A 25,111-nucleotide genomic window follows, 5' to 3' on the forward strand; every position below is an offset into this window, starting at 1 on the left:
AAAAAATCAACCTGGGAAAATTATTTTGCGGACTTTTTTAACGAATCATGCCATGTTCCCTGAATGTCTAGTATAAGAAAATAATATGGTGGAGGCCGTGTAAGAGGCAATATACTATAACACATTAATGAACGTTGAGATGGAAAAGATTATATTAAAAGAAAATTCTACTCTTCCGGCTCTTTGATATGTGTTGCTAACCTGCACGCGCTGCCCAAATTGATCCTCAATGCTACATTTAAGCCGGATTTGTTACGCATTTCTATTTTTATTCCACGAACGTAGTCTCTCTAACTTTAAAGACTAAATTGTCCCTTTCTACGGAAGATTTAATGATTTGGTGACTTATATTAATTTTCTGTTTTATTTATTTATTTTTTTTTTCAAGAATTGCAAATAGAAATTTGTACATATACAAGACGCTGTCTCAATTTTAAGCAGTTCGATTCTTCTGGACTCAAGCCATGAGACCTGCGGAACACGGCGAACCGCTTTAATCAAGCCGACAGCTGAATTAGACGGATATAATGATTAAACTCCGTTATATTGCCTGGCACAGAGCTTGCTTACGATACGCGAACACTGAACCTCAATCCAAGGTCTGGTCCCTGACCACTTACAGCTCCATGGTATACAATCGGCAAGACTTGTCCTCTTCCAGAAGAATGTCACGCCATGATCATGAACGTTGGCTGCGTAAAAGCTCCACTGCAGCGCGAACGTGTAGCTTGCCGTGACAAGTCATAACCGCGGCATTTGTAGAAATGGCGGTAGCGTTGCGAGTCCTGTCACAGCAACGCTTTTGGTCTGGCTTCAGCTGGCAGAACCGAGCTCGAGGGCAGCTGCAAGATTCTCGCGACGCTTCGCACGGTGGTGGTGGCCGATGGGCCGTCACGTGACATTAGAATCGCTGTTACCCGGTGATCCACTGCCTCTGCTTCTAGCGCCGCGGACCTGCGCCTTCGCGGGCGAAGGCTGAACGGCGTCGCCAACATGTCTTTGCGACATGAGGTACGTGCTCTGAGGTTGTTTATTGACGAGCAGTCAGATTCGGATAAGCTGTCTGAGCTAGCCCTAGCTCTGGAGCAGCACCATCAGAGTGTCAAGACAACATTATTAGCATTAGCATTATTTATTTTGTCTCAAAAAGGCAAGTAGTCCATGCCACGATGGCCCAGGGCACCGCGTCAGGGTGAGGGGATGACTGACGTTGCGGGTGATGACGGCCCAGTGTTCTTTAGTCTGCAATTTTGTCCAGCTGATCTCACCAGTCACATAATGCATTGGGTGGTGCTGTGATGCTGGGCAAACCCGGTGTTTTGTCCTGCGCTTGGTAGAAATTCACCATTCAATCACTGCAAAAACTGCACACAATCGTACATTTTCTTTCCTTTTTTTTCTTTTTGGAAAGGGGCGGTGGCTTTTGCACGGCTGGCACTGACGTCACATTAGCGGCCATTCTGAAGGACACTGCTACTTCGCGCGTACCTTCTGCAGCATTTATTTCTCACCATCAAATATGTTTTTCTCGGCAAGAACAAGAATGACCATTGCTACGGTGCGACAACGTCACGTGCAAGCAATGTTAACTGGCGGATTTGCATTTAGTGACGTACACTCCGGGAAACAGTTAGCAACATTACTGGATTAGGTCAGTTATGGAACTCCCGCGAAGGGGGCTACAGCCCCTCACTCACTTCAGTTCGCCTCCCGTCCTTTGAAGTGCCATCCAGATTGTCGTTGCAAAACTGTGCATTCCACCTTAGAGCAAGATGAAACGCTATCTAGACGCTGTGCATCAAAACATATGCATTCCGTAGAATACACTGCAGGTACAATAGCAGCCATATGCATCATCAAACCGGTGGCGCGTCAAACTACGGGAGACGAGCTGTAAGGGGGGGGGGGGGGGGGGGGGGGGGGTATTGTTTGTGCAAGCAGTGTCTGTGGGCAGTTCCGTAACTGAGCTAATACAGCAACGTTGGCAGTTAACAAAAATGCAGCATCCACCGTTTTTTTTTTTTTTTTCTTACTGTATACATAGTCTGGTCAAACCTCGCATGGGCACATTCCGCTACCAAAATATTATTTTATGCCAAGCTTTCAGCTGATCAAATAATGCAAAACCGGCAATAGCGTGTCAGTGTTAACGGTGTAGAGCGCTCTGTATACATACAATGTCATACTACGACTCGAACTACAGCATTCGGTTGTAATTATATACGGATTATGCTTGTCGTCAATTCCTGTTCTTGCCGGAGAGAACAAATTTGGTGATGCGAAGTGCGTGCACGCTTCAAAAATTACGCTCTCAGCAGTACGACCACCCTAAAGGTAACTAATGTGACTTCAATACAAGCCATGTTATACAAAAATGCAATATGCACGCCATACGTGTGACAATGCGTGCGGACCAATGCGGACCATCGTGAAGAAGCGTGTGCAAAGCGTATGATTTCCTTACAAAACACCCCTTTATAGCCGGCAATGCACCGCGGAACGAGGTAATGCTAGGTGGTTAAGCGTCCGCATCGGAATTCGCAGCATAGGTAGCCCCGATGCGCCGCCCGAGGAACACGTTGCGTCGAAGGACGCGGTCCGGGAAGGGCCGGCGGGAGACGCCAACGCCGCGGCCGCAGTGGAGTGGCTGGCATGTGCCCCATCGACGTCTTCGGACGAGAGCGCGCAGAAGGTGACCGTCGGGACCCTCACCACCCATCACGGCACGAACTACGACCTGCGGGTCCTGCGCAGCTCCAGACGCCAAGAGTAAGTACGTACCATTTGGCTACTCTCGAATCTGCGTTCACGCCATGATGCTTGAAGCACTTTGTACTGCCCAGAGCGCTTACAAGACGGGAGCAAAACAAATCTTAGATTCGAAAAAAAACTTCTGAAGGAAAAAGGTTGAGCACAATGTAGATTGAGGAGCTCATAAAGGGAACGGAAAATCCGGATTTCCTAAAAGGATGATCTATGCGTAGCCGGTGACTGGTTACGAACCCAACAGATGCTCTGCCTCCAGCACGCGATCGTTGCCTTCAGACGGGCCTTGGCTCCGCGTGCGACAAAGTGTTATCAAAGGCTGAAAGCTCGCGCTCGAGGCGTAGCGTCTACTGGGTTCTAAACCTATCATCGACCATAATTAAGTTAACCCCCCATGACGTTTCTATACTCCGTTCACCCTTAAGCTGAGACCAGAAGCTTTGCCTTCAGCGCGAGCTTTCTGCCCTCGCTAACACGATTCTGAACGCGCGGGCGCGCGCAACCAAAGCGGTGCGGAAGCCAGCGAACTCGCGCTGAAGGCAGAGGTTCTATACTTCGTCTCACCCTAGCATGGACTAACCGCGAAGGCTGTGCTAGCGCGAGCGGCCAACCTTGACTGCCTTGACTAGAGCACTTGCTGCATGAGCGCTCGTGCAGCCGCCGCGGCTTCATTCAAAGCGACTAGCTCGCGATTTTAGCACGCGCGGCTAACAATAGTCCTTACTAAGGTGAGACGAAGTATAGTCTAAGTTTAAGCGTGGAAGGAGTATAGTGCCACAAAATAGCATGACCTTTGAGTCACGAGCAGATTTCCCTTGTGTTCTAGTCAAAAAATGAATGGTAGCTTGACGTCTTCTCATGTGGTGCTCTTGAAGTTTAAACCCCAAAAACCCGATAAAATAGGGTGGCGTCTGTTAGAAGCCGCCTGCACTAGCAGATATTTTAAATGTTTCCCAGCGGGCGTGCTGCTCACCCCCTTGGACGACAATTATTTCACAGTCGGCACCTGCATCGCTCCGACACGCGTCGGCTCCGCAGCCCGAGTCTCAGCGAAGAGTCTGGCCCACCGTGGAAGTCTGCAGTGCTGTTCGCCCTGGCGACAGCGGTCCTGTTGTTGTGCATCGCAGCGGGCATTCTCGCCCTAGCACTGCTCGAGCACATCGAGAAACAGAAGAGTAAGAGCACGCAGAAATCCCACTCACTCTTTCGGATGACGGCCCATTCCAGAACGCATTATGAATTAGTTGATGCCAAAAACGTGTCAGTACAGGAACCCCACCAATTGCGGGACTTCGAACAACCAGCTATCACGTTACTCGACATACCATTAGCTGTTCGGGGATCACGCATGCAAAAGAGCCCACTGAATTTTGTGTGAGAAAACGGATTTGCAGAGCCGAAAAGATACTCGGAGGATCATGTTACTTGTGATCCTCTTTCAAACATGACGGTTGCTTGCCTGCATAACACGTGGCTAGAACATGACGGACCATTGAAATATTATGGTCTACTCCGCAAGTGGGGAACATGTAGTTTCTCTACTTATCAACAAATCAGAAACTCCCATTGCTATCAAACACGACGCTAGATCATATATGGCGTATTTTTCCCCGTTATATAAATAACAAATATGGTTCATCCAATAGTCACCGAAAACTTCCATGCTCCCCCAGTCATACGTCACTATATATGATCTGTTGCATCTTGTTACACGTTCTACACCTTTCACTTCCAAGATTAATGAGTAATGGGAATAAATCTTGAGTGTCTTTGTTCGTTTTAACAAGCGAGGAAACCGCAGCGGGGCGAAGGTGCCAAAGAAGGGTTCTGCAAAGCCTCACTAAAGCTGCCAGCGTTTCGAACCACCCTGTTCACCGTTGTTAGCCCTTGAAGTTTTGGCTTCATTAACTTCCCAGTCTAAAGTATGAGGTGCAATAAAAATAAAATTCAAGTGGACACGGCACAGACAACTAGCGCGAAACCTTCCTAAAAAATCACCCGCTCCCATGGATATTTTCCCGGCAACTTCTCAACATGCGGCTCAAATTAAAAAAAAAAAAATGTTTTATTCAGGCAAATCTTTAAGAAAATGAAAACTCGTGTCTCCTGATTTTTTTTTTTTTTTTTTATAACTTTTTGGAGTGTCCGCATACAGTCGTAAGATTTCTCCTGAACGCATTGGCGACGAACATCTGAGAGGGCATCACCTTATCAAAAACCGTCCTGACCGCTAGTCAACCGGCTGTCGTTTCCCGACTTTTGGTAAAAGCGGTCAGAGTAAGCAATCACAAGTGATGTAGAGCAGGAAAACGCTTGGCCTGCAATTCCGTTACACCATCTAAATTTTTCTAGTAGGTTGCGACTGACGAGACATAACTCCCCTTATCCATCTCGCTTGCTTGCAGAGCGGGGGTCAATAGACTCTCCCGAGTTCGACTGATTTCCAGCACTCCGGCCGAGGGGTGCTGCGCATCGTGTCGGAGGGGGCCGTTCACGGTCGGGCTCTCCGCCGCCTCCACGCTTTTCCGCAGGAAATATGGCAAGGCCGTGTACATAGCGCTGTTCATGGAGAACATCACTTTACCCAGTCCTTTTCTTTTCTTTTTTTTTTTTTTTCAATGTACACTGCATCACGCATTAAACACATAGGCCAGTTGCACACCCTGGTGGAAGTGCCCAGGAACAGCCATCAAACCTGTGCTTTCTTCTGCGTAAGTTATACTTATTTTGCTTTGCAGCGTGACCTCGAGGTTCGGTTTTCACAAACGTTATAGTGAAAAGCGGGCACTAAGATCTATTTGAACTTAGCGTGACCCAGAGGTGACTGGTGCGAGCTCTAAACCCGGCAAGGCGATTACAATTACCCCGCAGGAGTGAAACCAGCTCGCGAAGTTATCAACTCTCGTTCCTGCAGAGTCCTCTGTATCTAGCAGATCTGTTAAATGTTAGATGATCGCCTTGTCTTTCTATGCAGCGTGGCCACGCCCGCGTTACCTCATGCACCGCTGGAGACAATTTACGAACGAACGTATACGTGTCCCCAGTCCATACACGGTCAGAGCACATAACTTTAGGAGGTTCTGTCGCTGCACAATGCGCTAGTGGAGCGGAGGTGAAGTGAACATTTCAGCCAAAGACTTATTTTCAACCGTCTCAATCATTGAAACATACGTCCTGCGCGTTCAGCAGCCGGAGTTTGGCACGTGCTGCCACGGACAGTTACAATCGTGCAGCTGTGGCTCTCTCACTAACGAAATCTATAATGGCAGCTGAGAAACAAAAAAATAACATAAACAGCGAAGCTTTTAAATTTGGGGCGGTTACAGGTAAGTTAACAGGTAAGGGAGCTCCTTTATTCGTTATATAATGGGATAATTGAAACCAACTTTACTTTCCCTCATTCCGGCGCTTTTGGTAGGCTACGCGAACCTCTGGATGACTAGAATTCTTGAAAACTCGTTTTATTCTTCGTTTAAGTTACCAACAAAACAATCAATTAGCAACGCCCATGCTTAGAAATGCAGATTTGAAAATTATTACACGATAAATACAAACCCACCTTTTTCGAAATCATGGCTCCAGAGATCCTCGTATGAAAAAACACGTTCGCGTCCTATGAAATCACGAGCGATTATGACTGGTTTTCAAGCACGACGCTCGTGCCAGCGCTCCTGGCGCGCACGCGTGTTCGCTGCCCGAACATCTCAAACTAACAATTTATAAAAAAAAATTAAAAACTCCACTGCGTGTAAAAGCGCGACCGAAAAAAAAAAAGGAAAAGCTCTACCATGTTGATGTTTTGGATCGCTTTACATTCGTTGCAGATGATCTAGCAGTAGCGCAATCTTGCAGAATGCCTGAAACAAACAATCTTGCAGAATGCCTGACACAAACCGCCCCGACGATTGCTGCTGCCGACAGGGGGGCTTGACGTCACGGAGCTGCGGCGGCGCTGCGATCGCGCCGGAGCGGGGTTGTGTGGGCAGAAGGGCGCACGTTTCGCATGGGCGTCATAGCATTTCAGCATGCCGCGAAGCTGTGTTGCCGTTTATTGCACCGAAACGTACAAAGAAAGTACCGAAGTGAGTTTCCACAAGTTCCCGGTAGACTCTGAAAGGCGCAGAAGGTGGATAATATCCGTGGATCGAAGAGAATGGTCGCCTCGCGCGAACGACCGTTTGTGCGGCAAACACTTTGTTGAAGGCAAGTGCGGCTTCTATTTCAATCTCCGTCCCAAGGCTTGCCTATGTGTAGGGAAACCGTCGTCTGATCGAGACCACCTGGATTTCGCTCCCACAAAGCAACGGTCAAGCGCTCGTCGGAGGCTCGCTACGCCCGTGCTACCAAGCAGAAGGGGATCGGCGACAGAACGGCAGATTTGTAGGCGTTACCGAAAAAAAGTGACGAAGTACGTTACTCGTTACTTGCAAATAAAAGGTATGCCTTACCGAGCTACGTCCCCTAAATATAAAAGGAACGCGTTACCGCTACCGATAAAAAGTAACGCACGTTACTTCTGCGTTACTTTTTAAATTAAGATTTAACACTTTTTACTGTTTTGGCAATAAAGGTAGGCATAAGCTCATACACCAAGAAACATTATGTTCAGGCAGAAACTGAACATAATTATTTTTTCTCCTTTTACGGTTTCACCCTAATACTCACGAGAAAACGCAAAGAAAAACGCAGAAAACTCAGAAATTCACAGAGCTTTGACACCTAAAAACACGAAAAAAATTGAACTGCAATTTCTTTAAGACTTGGGAAGTAGTAACGAGTAACGTAACGTTACCTGTTACTGTGTCGAAAAAGTAACGAGTAGGTTACGCCGTTACTTGTAACGTGTTACCGCCAAGACTGCAGAACGGGCAAGACGTTACTGCGTGTCATGCCTTGTGGTCATGAGGGTAGGAAAAATGTCATACCTTGACTCGAAGACGCTGTGGGTATTTAATCAATTAATAAATACACTTCCGCAGACCCACAGTCTGCTGATCCCGCCGGCAATGCGGAAACGGACTCGAAGTAATCGTAGGCCTCGAGAGACCTGTACGCCTGTACCGTGTCGGCCGTGAACTAACATGGCGAAAAAACTAAATAAACGACGACGTGAGCCGTCGACTTCGGTGGCAGCAACTTCACGTCGGAAGTCCAGCAGGCCTCGTTTGCGGCGTTCGGATCCTTCAAGGCAACGCCGTACAGGCATATGTAGTCTGTTTCCGCTCCCGTTCAGGCTCGCGTACCGAGCTCAAATCGTCGAAGATAGCATACGACGTATGTTGCCAGGAACTACGACGCACAAGTAAAGCTAGAAGCGTCGTGCTGTCGTGCTATGGTTTGTTCCTCGCAAGCTGCGGCGGCAAATGCTTCTTTTTGCCCAAAGACTACCGTTTGTAGCCGCGGCTCTGCCCACCGGAGATGATGCCAAGCTCAGCGTGATACTTCACGCGGACCTTCAGGGAAGACCATAGCCCGGAGAGCGAACACAAGCGTCGCTGCGGTCGCCGCGCCCTGATTGGGTGAGGTATACCGTGACGTCAGGGGAAGGACTCCGCTACGTGACCTCGCATCCGCCTCGCCACCCCGCCAAGGTTTCCTGGTTGGGCCGTTGTGTTTCGCAAGAACTTCGAGGAGCAGGACTTCGTTCACCCGGTGTAGAAGACGCTGGGTTAGGCCAATACCGACGTGCTTCCGTACCTTTTATAAGCGTGCTTGTCACTTTTACCTTTATAATCGGGTTACAAATCCCGAAAGCTATCGGCGGAGGCAATTCCGCCGATGAACCTCCATGTCGGTCCACACGGCACAAAGCAATCGTGCGAGGGGTCGGTGAAGTGGCGGCGTAAGTGTCTCAGGCGCTGGAATTCTGTTCCTTCCATTTTTATGAGCTACGAGAATATTACACCTCGCCTTGGGGACATTTCAAATGGCATTTATATCAAAGACCTTTGGGCGGTCGGCAAATTAGCTCGCAACCCCGGCTCCGCTAGTGCCACTCTACATGCACTGGTTCGCAGGTGTTTTAAAGGTCATGGGTTCGAAGACGTTCAAAGTGCTCGTGGAACAGGGTTGTTTTACATAAATGTAGCGTCTTCGTGAATTAATATGATATAGTTCGTACACGTATGCAGACACGTTTTATTTTTTAGAAGATGCACAATTACTGGAAATTAGTTTGTACGGTAGCAGGAAGAACGGCCGAATCGACTGCCAAAAATATGCACAGCTAGTACCGTAATTTGGAATGTTCATACTTTTCCCTGACATTGTTTCTTTATTGCAGCCTTGTGTATTCGGAAAATGCACAGTTTAGTTTGAATTGTCATTTCCAATTAAAAGAGACAATGCCACAGGTCCCCAAAAGCTTCCTCAGCCTCCAAACTCCATACAGCTGGACTCTCTAACAGAGGAACACAGGAGGAACAGCAAGCGTTCGAACGGCTGTTTAGTGGTAGATGCTGCACTAGTAGCAGAAAATGTGGAACCTGTGAAGGGCGACATTTTGCGTGAGAGAGCTTCTGATATTTTAGCTTCAGGACAATTTGATTTAGCTAAAATCTCAATTTTAAAGCCTAAGAGACTAATAACGGGCTAGACACCTTCGCTGACGTTTGTTGTACATTCCTTAAGGGATGACATAAACCACAGATACCACCAGTGGGGTACAGGCACGGGTTCCCCCTCCCATTTTGAGCGCTGAATAAAGCTGTGCGCGGGCTCGCCTCCTCTCCCCGGAAATGCCAAGAAAAGTCGTCGTAATTATTCGAAATAAGTCATTTTTCAGTGTAATATGGTAATGGGAATCAAGCTCTAGATACAGGAGCAGCCGAATAAATATACGAGTATGCTTAATTTAGCTTTGTCAACTTGTTAGTTTTGATCGCGAACATTACTCTATGCATATATACTTCCGTCCTAGTACAAAAGTAGCAATTACTATAGTTTTGTTTGTGATATTGCTGGAACAGTATTAACATGCAAGCTCTCACCTTACTCCTTCATGTCTCGAATGTCGAAGTTGAAGGGAGCGAAGGCAGTGAGAGTATTGAAGACAGAAAAAAATACAGAAAGAAAAATTGTTAAAAAAGAAAAGGCGAGTCTTGTTTGATGCTGGTTTGGCTCTCCTTACAAAAAAAAAAAAAAAAAAAACGAAAAGAAATCCTTGCTTGCCCTCCTCATCATCTCCTCCTAATGTTGAGGCAGTTGCCTCAACATTAGGAGGAGATGATGAGGAGGGCAAGCAAGGATTTCTTTTCGTATTTTTTTTTTTTTTTGTAAAGTAAAGAGCTACCCAAGTAAAGAGCTACCCAAGTAAAGAGCTACCGTAGAGCCAGGATGACGCTCGGTAACCCGGCGACCAGGCGACTCTTGCGTCCGCGGTCGTCAGTCCTTGAAGCTCCGCTTCCTCGGTCGTGTCTGCCGACGCCTTCGAATTTGGCCGCCCGCTGCCGCCATAGAACATAAAAATCGCCAACACGTAGATGTTATTTTAACATTTATGCGTTTTTTTTTTTTTTTTTTTTTTTTTTTTTTTTTTACGAGCGTTTTGTTGTTTTTTTACAAGCCTTCGAGGACATTTCTTAGAACGCCTTTGAGCGTCAGAAAGGGCATTTCGCTGCTGTTAGTGCGAGTTGGCGGACCACTTTTCTTTTTAGACCGCAGCTCTTAGCCGCCCATTTCCGGGTTGAGCGGCGTCGGCGTAAACGCGCGTTGCATTATGGGACGTTTCCCATAATGACGTCACACGCGACGTCACGTGAATGAATGTGACGGTACGTGAACTTTAGCAAAAACAATTCCCTGCTAAATTTAGCGGGGAAATTGACGTCACGTGTCCTCAACGCCAATTCAGTTTCGCGGGAAAACTTTCGCTAAATTTCGCAGGAATATTTTCCCGCTAAATTTATGGGGAAATTTTTGCTAAATTTAGCGGGAAATTTAGCGAAAATTTTCTGCTAAATGGATGCGAGGGACCAGGAGAGGAGGGTACGGAGGGGGAGGAAGGACATACTTTCCCCTCCGAACCCTTCCCTTTTCCTCAAGAGCAGCGCTCTAATTCGGCAATACAATGAAAACGTCTTTTTTTTTTTTGCATCAGTCCCTTTGTCTCGCTTTTACTTTCTTTTTGCTTCTGACACCTCAACTGTAAGATCGCCGAGCTCCCTTTTCGTCTTTCTCTCTTGATTTTGCAGGGCAGGAGCGAATTAAGCGCCTTAACAATTGGCGACGTGCGCGACCGAAAGCGTCGCTGTGGTCGGCCTTCCACGATTGGCCTAAAAGCTGACTATGACGTCGGAAAGGGTATACCATCGACGGAAATAAGAGGAATGAAAGAACTTTAATTTCGACGGTGTTGGCAGTGTCTCAAAAAAAAAAAAAAAAAAAAAAGATTAATAGCAACACATGATAAGAATACAGGATGCAAACATGAAGTTTTATAAGTGTGATCCTTCTCCTTCAGGGGAAAATGTAAATATGTAAATCCTAGAGTATGTATAGCTATAATAATAATCTCTTGCTGTAAAATATAATCATTAAAAAAATCAAAAACAACGAAAAATTACAATGCTCTCTGCTCCCTCCTCCCCCCCCCCCCCTCAAAAAATAATTAAGGCGACAGACAAATAAGAAATAAAATGAAAACATACATGAGAACGCCAAGATACGTAGAAATACATAACTAATTTTAAAATAAAATCATTAAAAGAGAATAAAATTTTAACATTGTTTCCAATCCATTTTCTTATATATTCCAGTACGAAAATTTTAAAGAAGACAACTTCCTCGTCGTCAAGAACACAGAAGACAAGAGGCAGGACCAAGCGGAACAACAATTAATAACTTAATACCAAAGGAAAAAACGAAACACAAATACTCATAATTGCTCGCAAGATTCTCCAAGTTCGTTCCAATGCCAATGTTCAGCTGTCTCCCTGTTTTTCTTTTTAATTGGCTTTAAGGACTAAAGAAACGTTTGGTCAATTACGGCCCTCATTTTTTATATTGTATTGGATCAAACCTGTTATACCGTCAGGTGGTGCAGGTCAAGAGGAACAGTTTATTTCCTTTTTTTATCTCTCACTTAGAAATTGAGTAATTGAGTGTTGCTTTGAGCACGCAATGATTTCAGGCTTCCACCATGCTATTTACAAACACCATCGAACTTGTTGTTCGCAAGGCAATGACGTCACAAGGGGGAACCATGGAGGGCGCCACCGAAACATCTCGCCGCTAATTGCCGTTGCAATTAGGGAGTTTTCGTAGATCGTTTTCGCCGTCCCGCAAGTCCCTCCGCAACCCGCTACGATAGCGGGAACTCCACAGTCAAGGCTATCGGCGCGCAGGCGCAGTAGCAACTTCTTCATTGCGGAACGCTTAGCGGAGGGGGCAGCGCGGTCTACTGCATGGAGTCGTTTAGTATATATTTCCGCCGTATGCAGGCTTGTTTTCTTTTTTATTGCTATTTTTCTCGCCTGGCATTGAGTTTATTAAAACGTTAAAAAAGTACCATCGTCTCCGCCGAAAATTTAGGGGAGGGGGGGAAGGGCAAACCCCCCCTTACCCTTTTTTTTTTTTTTTTTTGTAATCGGCGCCTATGCAGGAGGACACGGTGCGCCCACGCCTTCGAGCACTTCGCACCGTCAAGGATATCGTGCGTGAAAACTTATAGATCACCGGCTTTGTCGACGTGGAGTCCACCACACTCGCTGTGCACATTAGGCTGAACGAGGGCGTCGCCCTGGAGAGCCTTCCGCACCAGCTCCGAATCTGCGGAGGCAACGTCCTGACCGTCGTCCCTGGTCGAGCAAAAGTCTGTCTCCGGTGACACCGAGTGGGACGCATCCATCTGGACCAGAAGGTGCCCCGGTGCAACCTCTCCAGGCCCTTCGGGCACGAGGCCTCGGCGTGCGTCAAGATGTACGCACGCGTCACCGGCAACAACACCGCCGTGCACCGGTCGAACTCGAGTCCAAGGACGAGTTCGAGATCGAGAGGGCCGCGACTGCGACGACGTCGGAGGACCAGCAAGTCCAAGGCGAGTCCGAGGAGGCCGTCGCAGTCTCCGGCAAGGCGACACTGAGACGCTCGTCTGCGGTACCGTCGACCAAGGCGGCCCCCGAGGTCGCCAAGACGTTGTGCCCGACAGAGATGACGAAGACGCCACGCGCCCCTGTGGCACCTGCCGGGTCAGGGGACGACGACGAAGGCAAGGGCAAGGGCGACGACGCCAGCAAGACCAAGGGCGTCGACGAAGGCAAGGGTAAAGGCGGCGACGACGTCGATGACGTCGATCTAATGGACCGCGTGTCCGTTTCTGCGAGGCGACGGCTTGTCGTCACCCCGACACCGGCGACAAGAAACTGCGACGCCTCGAGCACGAATCGGTTGGCAAGGTGGGACGTTACCGCGACCTGTCGGCGTTTCGCACGCGTTCGGAAGAGAAACCAAATCGTCGCGTCCCGTCACATTTTTGTACCTCTCGATTTTTTTTTTAATGTCTATTTGTTTTTTGGTTGGCTCTTTTAAAATTCTAGCATGCTGGAAAAGTCACTGCGAGTAGGCGTGCGGGGTTTGTGCTCCCGGCGCCAGCATGCAGTGCTAACTGAGCCGCCTCAGTATTTGTATGGTGCCTGGAACGCGTCTCCGACTGGTGTGTTTACCGGGTTCAAAAAAGTGGTCCCTCGATTTCCGCCTGATGACGTCATAGAAGTGTCATGCTGTCGCCTGTTGCGACCCTGGCGGCGCCCCAACAGTTGTGGTGTAAGTGGCAGACGCCTGTTCTGCTGCAGGTCGCTTTCCACTGTGACAGTTCACGGAAGCTACAGCAGCCGGAAGTTGGGACGCCTAAAGGGACGTCGTGACTAAAGCGACACTCGCGTTCGCTCGTGCTTTTCGCCAGCATTTCTACGGCCAACCGCCAGGATCGCGACAGGCAACAGCATGACACTCGCGTCATTTGTTGCCACATTGGGACCACTTTTGATGTATGGGCGGGATAGGACGCTAAACACACCAGTCGAAGACGCGATCCAGGCACCATAGTATTTGATCATGGCCTCGATAACGTACGTTTCAGGAGTCGAAGATGGAGGGCGAGGGCCAGACGGAGAGCATGGTGCCATTTTTCGAGTCGCGCGGCACGCTGTCAGCCACGCTGTCGGAACGTCTGGCGGGTGTCTTTTGTTTTAGCGCATGTTTCTGTTTGCTGTGAAAGAAGCGGTTGGTGACGAGTTAGGACGTTTCGTCCTCTGTGATTTTTCTTTCTCTGACGACTTTTTCTGTGTTTTGTGCATTTACGCACCAAATAAAATAAGCGAGAGCGTCTTCTTTTTCTTTTTTTTTTTTTTTTAGTTTTGATGATGGTCTAACCGATCGGCGCGTCATTTTGTTGGGCGACTTTAATTGTGTGTGCGCGCCCCGTGACCGGTCGAACAGTGTACGTTTTAGAGATGAAAGTTGTTTAGTTTAGGTTCCAACGTCACGGGCTAGAAGATATTGCTGACTGCGCGTCGAGTGGGGGGGATTTTTCGTTTTACGCATTTTCAGGGTGCAAGTCAGGCACGCCTTGACAGAGCGTACGTGTCTGTCAAACTGCTCGGGATGTGTAAAAATATATACTGTAAACCAATCAATCAAAATCAATTAGCGACCACTGCCTCGTTTCGTTTTCACTGTGTTCATCTAAAAACGCCAAAAAAGTTTGTGTGGAACCTTTGGAAATGCAACACGAAGCTCATTGGGGACGATTTCTTTGTTAAGCCGGTTCGTCAAACTTTAGACGAGTTGTCAAGGGCCGAGGGGAACGATTTTGGAGTAAAGTGGGAGTTTTTTAAACAAGGCGTTAAAATATGAGAGCCATTGAGCGCTCAGGTGTTTTGAAACGCGAGCAAAAAAAGGTCAAGCGGGAATTAAATGACCTATTGAAAGAAAAAAAAATCGTGAGTGTGCAGGCGAGCTGGTGGATGTTGATCATGATGTAGAAAACCCGAGACTGTAAACGGTGTCGAAGAAGAAAGACAGGGGAAAAGAACCCCTGTCCTTCTTCTTCGACACCGTTTCCCTGCTTTTACCACAGTCTCGGGTTTTCTACACTATTGAAAGAGCTGTTGCGCGAAGGAAGTTTTTCGCCTGAGCTTTTCACTGACGACATTGTCAGTCCTGGAAGCACTGGATATCGATCAGTATGGGGGGCCACAGTACGCGCGCGTTTGAAACACTTATATGAGGGGGAGATCGATACCCACCAAAAGAGCCGTTGGCATGGAGCGAAGATATGGCGTAAAAAAGGAAAGTGAAATTCTTTACCAAGGGAGTTGTCGATTGAAAGAAGAGCATTGAATATGCATTTGAGCAACATTACAAAGAGCTTTCTGGTTATCGAACAGCCAAGAGTGGTTACTTTCATTGTAAATTGTTACCACTGATGGCAAAACTGGCAGACGGGATGAAAGACAATTAGAACAGCCTATCACCTTAGGTGAAATGGAAAATGCAGTATAGATGATCTGGAGTCCGGGAAATCGCCTTGACCTCATGGTTTCGGATCCGAGTTTTAGTAAAGTGTTTGAAAACAAAGCGGCACTTTTTTTTTGCACTGTGTGTTTTCCGAGGCGTACCAGTTGGATGTTTTGACTCCGTCCTTTTCGTTTACTGACACAGTTTTAATTCCAAAGAGCGAAGATCGAGTGAAGCTCCGCACTGTTAGAGCGTACCTCCCGATTACACTCACGAATGTCGACAAAAATAATTTGATGAAGGTGCTGGCGGAACGACTACAAGGTGTGATGAATCTTGTGGTCGGTCCTCACCATGACATGTGGTATTAACCGGCCCCTAAAAGGGGGCCCTTTAAACAATTCTTTTTTTTTTAACACTCTGGTTGGGACACGGATGCAAAAAATTAACTTTACGCGAAAAAAATAAATAAATAGAGCACTATTGACGGCTAGAGACGTGATTTAGTCGGCAGTCGCCTCCTTTTCACTCGTTTTCTCTCTCAGCATTTCGGACGCAAAGGGGAAAAATGGAGCGGCTTCGCCTTCAAGACCGAGATGGTCATTCCGGAACTTTGTGCGCAGGATTTCGAATAAATCTCTCGCCGTCAATATTGCTCTACAAAACTTTCTTTCGCGTAAAATTTATTTTTTGACACGCGTTTTTTATTTAAATTGTTAAAAAAAAAAAAAAAAAAACTTTTTTTCTCGGGTTTTTTTTTTTTTTTTTTTTTTTTTTTTTTTTAAGGAGAGGACCATTGTTACTAACATACATGTGGCAAGAAGTATACTATAGTGTTGCAATGCTTTCCAACAGAGGGTTGCAGCACTGCAGGTGAATCTCGAGAAAGCCTTCGACTGCGTGTCTCTCGAAATCTTGGAGCTTGTTAAGGGCATACTTCAACGAAATTCGAAATATACCAGTCTTGTTCAGAAATAGGTTGAATGTGATCCACAATATCCGAAAATGACAGCCGCACGTTTGTAATTTGAGCCTGATTGCTGTATCCTTCAAACAAACAATAGGGCGCCCTATTGTATGAAGACCGGTGACTTCACTGCGTTTCCACAAAGGTCAAGCTTTCTACTTTTTTTTTACTTTTTGCTCAGGTAAGGTTGCTCCTCGCAAATTTTATAGAAAAAATACACCACTTGTTGCCAACGCTGCGCAAAATCGTAGCGCGATAGGTTCACAAACCGATTTTTGCGGTCAATTTAAAGAGCCTGGCCGCTATTTGAGACGCCCTGTAGGTCTTTCATGTATTGATTTTGTGTAGTTTTCCGTCATTTTTAGTTTGATTTATCTGTCTTACTGGGAATTCGGCCCAAAGCTACCAAACCAACCTGCAAAATGCCTTAAAAAAAGAAAAGTAGCTTTTCTTGCATTGCAAAATTGGATAAGGATGCACGCTGAACACTCAGTCTCCTCAGCCCAAATATAGCACCAGAGGTTAGGACCAGCTGTCAAATTTTTAGAGCTTACAGTTACCTAATTCAAAAGTTTTTCGACATTTTCACCAAGACTCTTGGCCCAGCAACGCAGCCAAGAAATAAACGAATATATGACACGACGCCCCATTTTCTAAGTGAAAATTTTCGAAAATCGCTCGTCCCTTTTGAATCAAATAACGGCAAGCTCTGGAAACATTGGCATCTGGTACAAATCGCTAGCGCTACATTCGAGCGGAGACTGGCAAAACAAAATGCAGGGATGTAATGAAAAAACAATTCATTTCATGCTTTATAAAAAAAATTTGGCATATAAAAAAAAAAGAAAAAAGCAATGCCTTTGAGGTTATATAACCTCACATTGACAATCAGCAGAGCACAATACCACCAAATAGCTTAGAATATTTTTCATGATTTTACACGAGTAGGTCAAGCTCGTTGCTGATTTTATTAAACTTCCCAAAACGACCGTTGTACCAACATTATCTAATCTTTATTACTTTTAGCAGGAAAGAAAAAAAATCCTCTTGCGCTTCCTCGGTGCCACGGTTGATGGGCCGCTTTTTCCCCGACTGATGTTGGCGTGGCGCCGCGGAGTTCAATATTTTCTCACTTTCGCGGACCAGCTGGAAGTGCAACTAAAATGTCCGAAATAGAAATCAGAAAAAAAAAAACATTCTATAACACCATGATTTTTTTTATTTTTTTTATGAATGTGTGTACTTGATAAGAATTAAATGACGCTCCAACTCCCCGATTCTATTTTTGGCAAGAACTCACAACCTCGTGCGGTTTCCTTTTAATTCAAATGGAACTATAGCGGTAAAACCTCAGTCACCTCACGTAGGCGACGTGCCTAATGTATGCATTGATGAATAAGAACAAATTGTACGGTAGAACGAACCAATTTGTGAGCGCACAAAGAGCACTGTGTTATGCCAGAATATATTTTGCCTTTCTAAATATTATTATAAACTGCAAAAAAAAAAAAAACAAAAAAAAACAATCATTTTCGTTGTTTTTAAATTAGTTATTAGAGAATTCCAAAAAAAGAGGGTCTCACCACCCCAGGGGTGCTGAACCGAAATCTGGATTTCACAAAACGCGGCGGCCAAAAGCCTACAACGGGATGCTACAAACACCAAAACATCACTCATGCAGCGATTTCTCGAACGGATGACCGTATTTTAAAAAAAAGAGGCGCATTTGGCTGGAATATTGACGTCATGTTTCTCCGAGAAAGAGAGGGAACGGCCTCGCGTCTTCTCCGGCTCGCGGCCTAGAGCAACACCTAGCGATGAGAGGAGGAAACTGGGTATCTTGACGGTCACGCGCCTCGTCGGCCTGGTTCAATCTCGACTTCTTTTTTCCGAAAATACGGCCGTCCATTTGAGATATCACTTTACTAGTAGTGTTGTAGGGATTGTAGCGTCCCGCCTACATCTCCAGCATTGTTTTTTTGAAATCCAAATTTCGGTTCACCATCCCTTTAATGCTCCCTTCAAAAAGGTGTATGCATCCGTCAGCAGTAATAAAGAAACACGTGAAAGCTTTCCAAATATAAATCTTAAAGCCTTTGTAACAAAGATTCCTCCATTGTTTTTCAAACGTAAAATAGTCTTATATTTATGAAGAATGCAGCAGGAGGGGCCATCAAAATATACTATTTAGTAAGACGTTTGAACTCCGCACTAACAGAGATAAGGTGCTAATCCGTTGGACTCCGATAAAACCCAGAAAGAAAAAAAGAAAAAAATCTGGCTAAATAAGGAAACCCTCATCAGAGTCAAAAGCCAAAAACCTTCATCTGTTATTCTTAGGGCCACCAAAGGGGTGCCACCAGGAGGCGTTCCTCTTCCACCATAGACAATCAAACTGTAACAGCTGTTTATAACCAAGCCGTTATACAGCTAGATATAGTGACCTCATAGAGATTTCATCTTAGGACAAAGAAACCGATCCTCGAAACTGCAAATGAGTGAAGGCAAAGCGTGCTGCCTGAGCCAGATCTTGCAACATCCTGTAGTAAGTGACAAGTAAAAAACCCAGTAGGTGCTCCGCCTCCAGCACACGTTCCTTGCCTTCTGCCATGCTTTGGCTGCGTGTGCCACAAAGTGTTACAAAGGCAGTAAGCTGGATCTTAACCTGTCCCCAACTATAATCAGGGACGTCCACAAAAGCCGTGGTGCCTTGACGCACTCAGACACGCCTTCTCAAACACAGCACAAGTTTAACCCTTTCTTTACCTGCTGCTTGTTAAACAACGGAACCACCATGTTGAACTTGTCAATCTTCCTATTGATGTGTGTCACCGAGGAGGCCATCCCCTGGACTACCGTGTCCCACAGCTGCTTTTCCTCCTCGGATAGGGGTAGGCACCCTAGCTGGGCCCGGTGATCCCGCAACTTCGTCCTCACCTTCTCCTTCTCCTCCCTGATCTCCCTTTCCAGCATTACCCACTCGGGCACGTAGCCATTCGCTATTAGCACCTGCACAGAGAGATGATGTCAGCCGTAAGTTATAAGACTGGACGCCGAAGCACTTCTAGGAGGAAGAAAGCCAACTCGGGTATTTTTTCTATCTTTAAGGCAAAAGCCTTACTTGTCCTATTACACGAAAAGGTGTCGGCATTGTGACCAAAAGATGGTCATAAAAAGATGTTATCAAGCATTTGCCACTAAACGTAAAAGCGGACGTGCCTCAGAAATAAAACACAAACAAAAACACAGCAATGCAGATGCTTTGTCACAGAAGCCGATGGGGTTCCCCGCTCCTGCGCGGTGGGGGAGCATGATGTTACCGCCGGAGCGGTGTGAAAAACAAAAAAAAGATGTGGCGCGCTACTTGTAGGAATGCTTTCAGATTCCTACACGTAAACAGTTGCCGAAATTTTTGTTTTTGTTTTATTTCTATAAAAGTTAATGCAATGAAACAAAAATGGCCTCCTCTTCGAGACTAATTTGGGTAGCTATTTTGTAAAAATTTAAACATCATTTTATGGTCCATTTGATATTCCAGCACATGTAATACTTCCTTCACATTTTATCATGTGTTGAAGAGTAACTCTAATGTTTTTAAGGCGAAAGAAACAAAATCATTGTTCTGTAAGGATAGCAGGGAATCAGGGGTGTGGCGACGACGGTTGCAGATATCATGAAATGACTGTGCATCTTGCATCACTATGTCATCAAGAAGCACATACACAAAGAATGCTACAAGAGCTGCAAATGATACTTCCAAAATGCTTTGTACAGTCTAAGCTTTCTGTTTAAAATGAAACATGCTAAAACAGTATTAATAGCAACTTTGGAGACATTTTGGAAGCTGTAAAAAGTCAAGCTTAGTGCAGGTTGAAATCAGCAGGTGAGCTATGATAAATCTGATCATGACTAACTCTAGCTTGAAGGCTACTGGATGGACCTCCCTCAGTAAATCAATAACATGGCTAGACATGGTAAATTTTCTTAGCTATCCCGCAGAATAAGTTAACTAAATATCATGACATCTTTCGCCTTAGACACACCTTTTGACATGTTGTGCTTTATCTAAAATTTTTTCATTATTACTATCATAAGCGAGCAGTCATTATTTACTCCCATTGTGCCCCCATTCTCCGGTGCTACCAGACACAGGACACTTGGGCACAGCTAGTCACCTGATTGAGCTTCTGTGTTGTGCTGTCCACGTAAGGGTTCTCCGGCGCAAATTTCAGGGGTTTCCCAGAACCGGGCAAGTTGTTGAACTCTCCTCTCGCTATCGACTCTTGGATCAGATCTTCCACAAGGCGTTCAATTGCCTGCCTGCGGCCAGGGCAAAGTTTACGAAAGCAAACAAGAGCTCTTTCGGGCTTTATTTAGTAAGATGAATAGCTCTTTCATAGCGTATACCGTAAAATACCGAGCATCCACCTATTCCACAATAAGTAGTGCCCACCCCTCAATTTTGTAACATTCGAAAAGTACACAACACATATCTTTACATATTGTTGACCTAAGAAGTGCCCATCGCAGCAGCGTCACTAGGGTCAGCGGCACTCGGGGCGGTAGCCCGCTGCGACACCTTGATCCCCCCCCCCCTTGCCGCTCTCGTGGCCCTCCGCGACACCCCCCTGAGCCCTGCACCTGGGGCGGTCCACCCACTCTCCCCCCCCCCCCCCCCCCCCCCCCCCCGCTCCTTGTGACACCACTGGCACATCGCCCAGTTTTACATAATTAACCTCAAATCTTGAGTGGCCGTGTACTCGGGATTTCACGGCAATTACTGACATACTGAGCAGCAACTAATGAATCGCAGCGTACAGAGCAAATATGTGGGCATGTAGTCAAATGCAGTCAAGGTCAGCACTTCTTTCCAAAGCATGATCATATCTGTCTGTCTTACTTCTACCAGGAGAGCGAAAGAAAAAGAAAATATTGTTGTGGAGGGTTTGGCATAGCTTTTTCCTGGAGAAGCGCAACAAAATAATTATTATTATAAGATGATTACTTAGTTTCCATTTTACTTCTTCTGTTTAGGCAATAATTACCAGTAATAATTTACAAACACTTTTTAATTACTGAAAAATGAAGATACATCCTAATGAAACAAGGGCAAGTGCTCAATTATTAAAAAAAGAAGTCGAGGCAATATTTTATTATTTTGTGCAATAGTTGCAACAATGTGCCTTTAACGTTATTATTGCATTTAGCAAACTGCCAAGGATCATTTGAATCAAGTGAGCACCAATGTACGGAACACAGCAGGGTAAAAAGAGACGTTATTGCCAGTTTTTATTTTCAAACTGAAAGACTGTCATCAGGTCCACTAACATAGTGATAGGTGCTAATTCGAGGCACCAACCTAAGCACTACATTTGGCTACCACATCAGCACTTAATTTGTCCAATCGGAATGTGACCACATTTTACACAGTGTCTGCACTACGTATGTGGTACGTCATTGAGCTTGCTGCTTGCAGCTTACATACTTACGTGGTTTTGTACTGCCTCGCCAATGTGGCGTCTTTCAAGACCAGGGTTCGTTCCTTGGTACCCGCAGCAGATTTGCCAGTTTGATGCTCGTAAACACGATTGACGGCCTGCTGCACTCTGTGCTGTTGGTACTGATGCCAGCGCTGGGTGGGAGTTCCAGAACCAACCCCATCGAAGCTGAGGTATTGACGATGTTGGGGAACTGTGTGCTGAAGGGAAATAATTAGAGTATGCTTCTCAAGGTCCATTCACAGAGCACAGCTTCCTTACATTGCTTTATGTTACAAACCTTACACCTACTTATGAACCTCAGTCACCGGGGTATCCTTTTCTATGAAGCGTAGTAACCAACTTAAGGAGTACCTTTGCACGTGGCACAAGAAACACAGATGGCCTGGTGGCTTAGGTTAGTATCATAACAAAAAGTAAGAAAACGTAAGAAAATGCTCCTGTGTAAACGGGTCTTCAGCCTGCCCTGTCAAAATTAATGATGCAGCACGTTGAATGCATCAATTTCAAGGCTAAAAAAAACAAAGAAGTCCACATAACAAGTGTTAATTTGTCTAGAAAAAAATATTCTAGTGGCGACCTATAGAGGTCACCACTTCCTGACAAATATGGAGGCCAAAAAGAGATTGTGCAATGCCATGTGCCAGCTCAATGCACTAGAGCACTGCACGGGCTCGGGCCGGCCCAAAAGCCCGGGCCCGGCCCGGCCCGCGGGCCGGGCTCGGGCCGGGTAGCACGTATTTTTTAGGGCCCGGGCCGGGCTCGGGCTTGAAAAACAACATTTCCGGGCCGCGTCGGCCCGGACCGGCCCGGGCCGTGCCTGGTCAGTCGTGTGCAGTAAATTTAAAATCGCGTCGGCCCGGGTCGTGTGCCGTAAATTTAAATTCAAAGGTATCCATGCTAAAGTCCGTCTGCTCTCCGTTCGAGGAGATAGAAGCTCTACTGGAGTCAAGGAACAATCTATTGATGGAAAGCGTGAACAAGAGAACACTCAACGAGTTAATCGTGTTCCTGCAACCCTTCAAAGATGCTACCGACGCGCTCAAAGAGGAAATACGTCCAACACTTCCTCTGGTTGTCCTTTACGCTTCTGCGTTGAAGAAACATCTTAAACCTGGTGCGGCGGTGTCTGCTGTAGAGGCAGTGGAAATCGAGAAGATCAAGTCCCGTGCTCGTCATTTCCTCGACACGAAGCTGAAAATTTTCCTCCTCCACAAGACCGCCACATTTCTCTGGCCTCAGTTCCGCCAACTCCGCACGTTGCCCGAGGACGAGCGCCTTGAAGTTTACGCGCACGTCAGAAAGCTACTTGCTCGTGTCACCGAAGCAATGACCCAAGATGAAGATGAGACAAACGATGACGTTCGAGATCCCGCATCAAAAAGAAGGTGCCAGGGTTTGTTTGAAGACTGGTGTGACGCGCAGGAGGACAAGGTAGCCTCCGCCGAATTGGAGGAGTATCTACATGGCAAGAAAGACTACTTCTGCTCAGGAGTGGCTGATCTTTGTGACCTCTGGAGAGCGCACGAGAAAGAATTCCCGAAACTGTCCATTCTATCCAAACGCATCCTGTGCATCCCTGCTACAAGTGCTAGCAGCTAACGGAACTTTAGCGCGGCGGGCTACATTATGCAAGCAAGACGGACCTGCCTGAAGAAAATTTATCTTAAACGAATTGAATAGAACAACGAAAAGTGCATTATCTCTTCAATAAATTCATAAATAAAAAATTCCCCACTTTTGTCTCAAGGATTGTCGGTGTGCGATGAGTTCAAAGACTGTCGCAAATGATGCGCGTATTTCACCCATTCTCTCGACAATACATATTCTAAGTCGACATATTTATGACATAAAAAAACTCGGTCCCAGTTTTCCGGCTCGGGCTGGGCTCGGGCTCATATTTGAAAATGTTATCGGGCTCGGACCGGGCCCGGGCCGTGTCTCTACCGGGCCGGGTCGGGCCTAGAAATTCCGGCCCGTGCAGTGCTCTACAATGCACAATGCAGACAACATATTTGCCCCGATTTTTATCTACTATGTTCAAAGCCTGTGGTGGTGTTCTCTTGTAGGTGAGTTTCCAGAGGCTTAAACTACTTTGGGGAAGCGATGGAGGGATACCTACCATCCTCTTACTCCTCCAATGAACGTTGTTAAACACACTATGTCTGGTTCATACAATTGCATATAGGTTGCGTTCAGAGTGACCTTTGCAACACGCTGATACGACAGGATTAATGACAATTTCGTTAGGCTGTTATGAGTCACGGTTTCCCCTGCACCCGTTCTTGCTGCCGTTTTAGTTGCTATAAACACAACCAACGCAACTTCCCTCGCTTTGCTTCGGTGGCCATTGTGTCAGCCACTGATAACATGCTGTCATGGAAGCCACAAGAGACGAGCAGAAATTGCGAAAGGACCTGCTCTGACCAGTTCAGTGTTATCCCGCTAGGTGCCATCTGGCCGTCCGTTTCGTTGGTGTCGCAAATACTCCCTTTCACCTTACGATGGACCACAAGATATATGCTACAAGCCACCTCAGGCTACGCATCCCGCTCGTCGCTGCAGCCCTCCTGAGGGTCACGTGACACTCGCACGACATTGGATTGTGTCCGTTACGGACAATCGCAAGGCGAAATGGAGTATAATCATGACGAGTACTAGTTGCAGACTTTTGAGTCAATCAATTGGCATCGTTGTGAATTGCATGACAGCTGGTTCAATTTCCGACACCACGTATACCTTGATACCGAAGTTCTTTTCTAGAACGACGTTGACGTCGTCGTGGTCCGAGGGCGCGCCTTCCAAGAGGTGGTCGCGCACGCTGTGGTAGGCGATCTTGATTTCGTCAAATTTAGCCGCGTCTGCCGTTGCAGTGCCGCTGTCTGGGTGATATTTTCTGGCCAGCCGAATGAACGCATCCTTGAGCTCCTGGAGGCTGCAGTTTTCCTCGAGACCCAGAAGGCGGTAGCTTCTCTAAAAAGTGTGAGAGGGCAACGTATAGTAGACAGGGCAATTGACCTTTCCCTTGTCATTGAGATTCAACGAGCATACCTTCAGGCTTGAACTTATTAGCACTTGGTTTTCCGTTGAAACGCACACCCGGGGAGTATCGCCAATTGCCTTACGAAATATCGAAGCATGTTGGGAAGGTAAGAGTGATTTGCGCAGTACGAACATTATACCGAAACCAACCGCGCCTGTGGCAGCTGTCGATTGTAAATCAAGAATAATTTACCATGACAGTAGCATCGCACGGTACATTGTCACTCTATAGGTTCGATGAAAAATGCAATTGACCAGAGAGGTTCACAACTTTTCCCTAAACGTTTTTGAGAGCAAGCACTGCGAGTATGCTGCGATCAAGATGAATAACTGACTACAAAAATTGATGGAGACCGCCATTTTGAATTTTGCGCCCCTCTGC

General features: G+C 46.4%; 1 protein-coding gene across 2 annotated transcripts; it reads right to left on the reverse strand.

Annotated features, from left to right (window-relative positions):
• Positions 1-1,156: 1,156 nt before the first annotated feature.
• Positions 1,157-25,111, reverse strand: LOC8042804 (dnaJ homolog subfamily C member 28). 2 transcript variants are annotated; one of them, XM_042290776.1, is made up of 6 exons: positions 24,739-25,082; positions 24,427-24,660; positions 21,679-21,887; positions 20,365-20,509; positions 18,956-19,198; positions 1,157-1,324 (listed from the first exon to the last, which is right to left on the reverse strand). In XM_042290776.1, exons 1-6 carry the CDS (start codon positions 24,862-24,864, stop codon positions 1,265-1,267), a joined length of 1,017 nt encoding a protein of 338 aa, XP_042146710.1. In that variant the 5' UTR covers positions 24,865-25,082; the 3' UTR covers positions 1,157-1,264. The 2 variants fall into 2 exon arrangements, with proteins under 2 accessions (XP_042146710.1, XP_029829178.2); XM_029973318.3 differs by lacking the exon at positions 1,157-1,324 and adding an exon at positions 17,184-17,347 and having other exon boundaries at positions 24,739-25,111.

The sequence above is a fragment of the Ixodes scapularis genome, unplaced genomic scaffold (assembly GCF_016920785.2).
Source record: "Ixodes scapularis isolate PalLabHiFi unplaced genomic scaffold, ASM1692078v2 PGA_scaffold1__304_contigs__length_218370807, whole genome shotgun sequence".
Lineage (NCBI taxonomy): Eukaryota > Metazoa > Arthropoda > Arachnida > Ixodida > Ixodidae > Ixodes > Ixodes scapularis.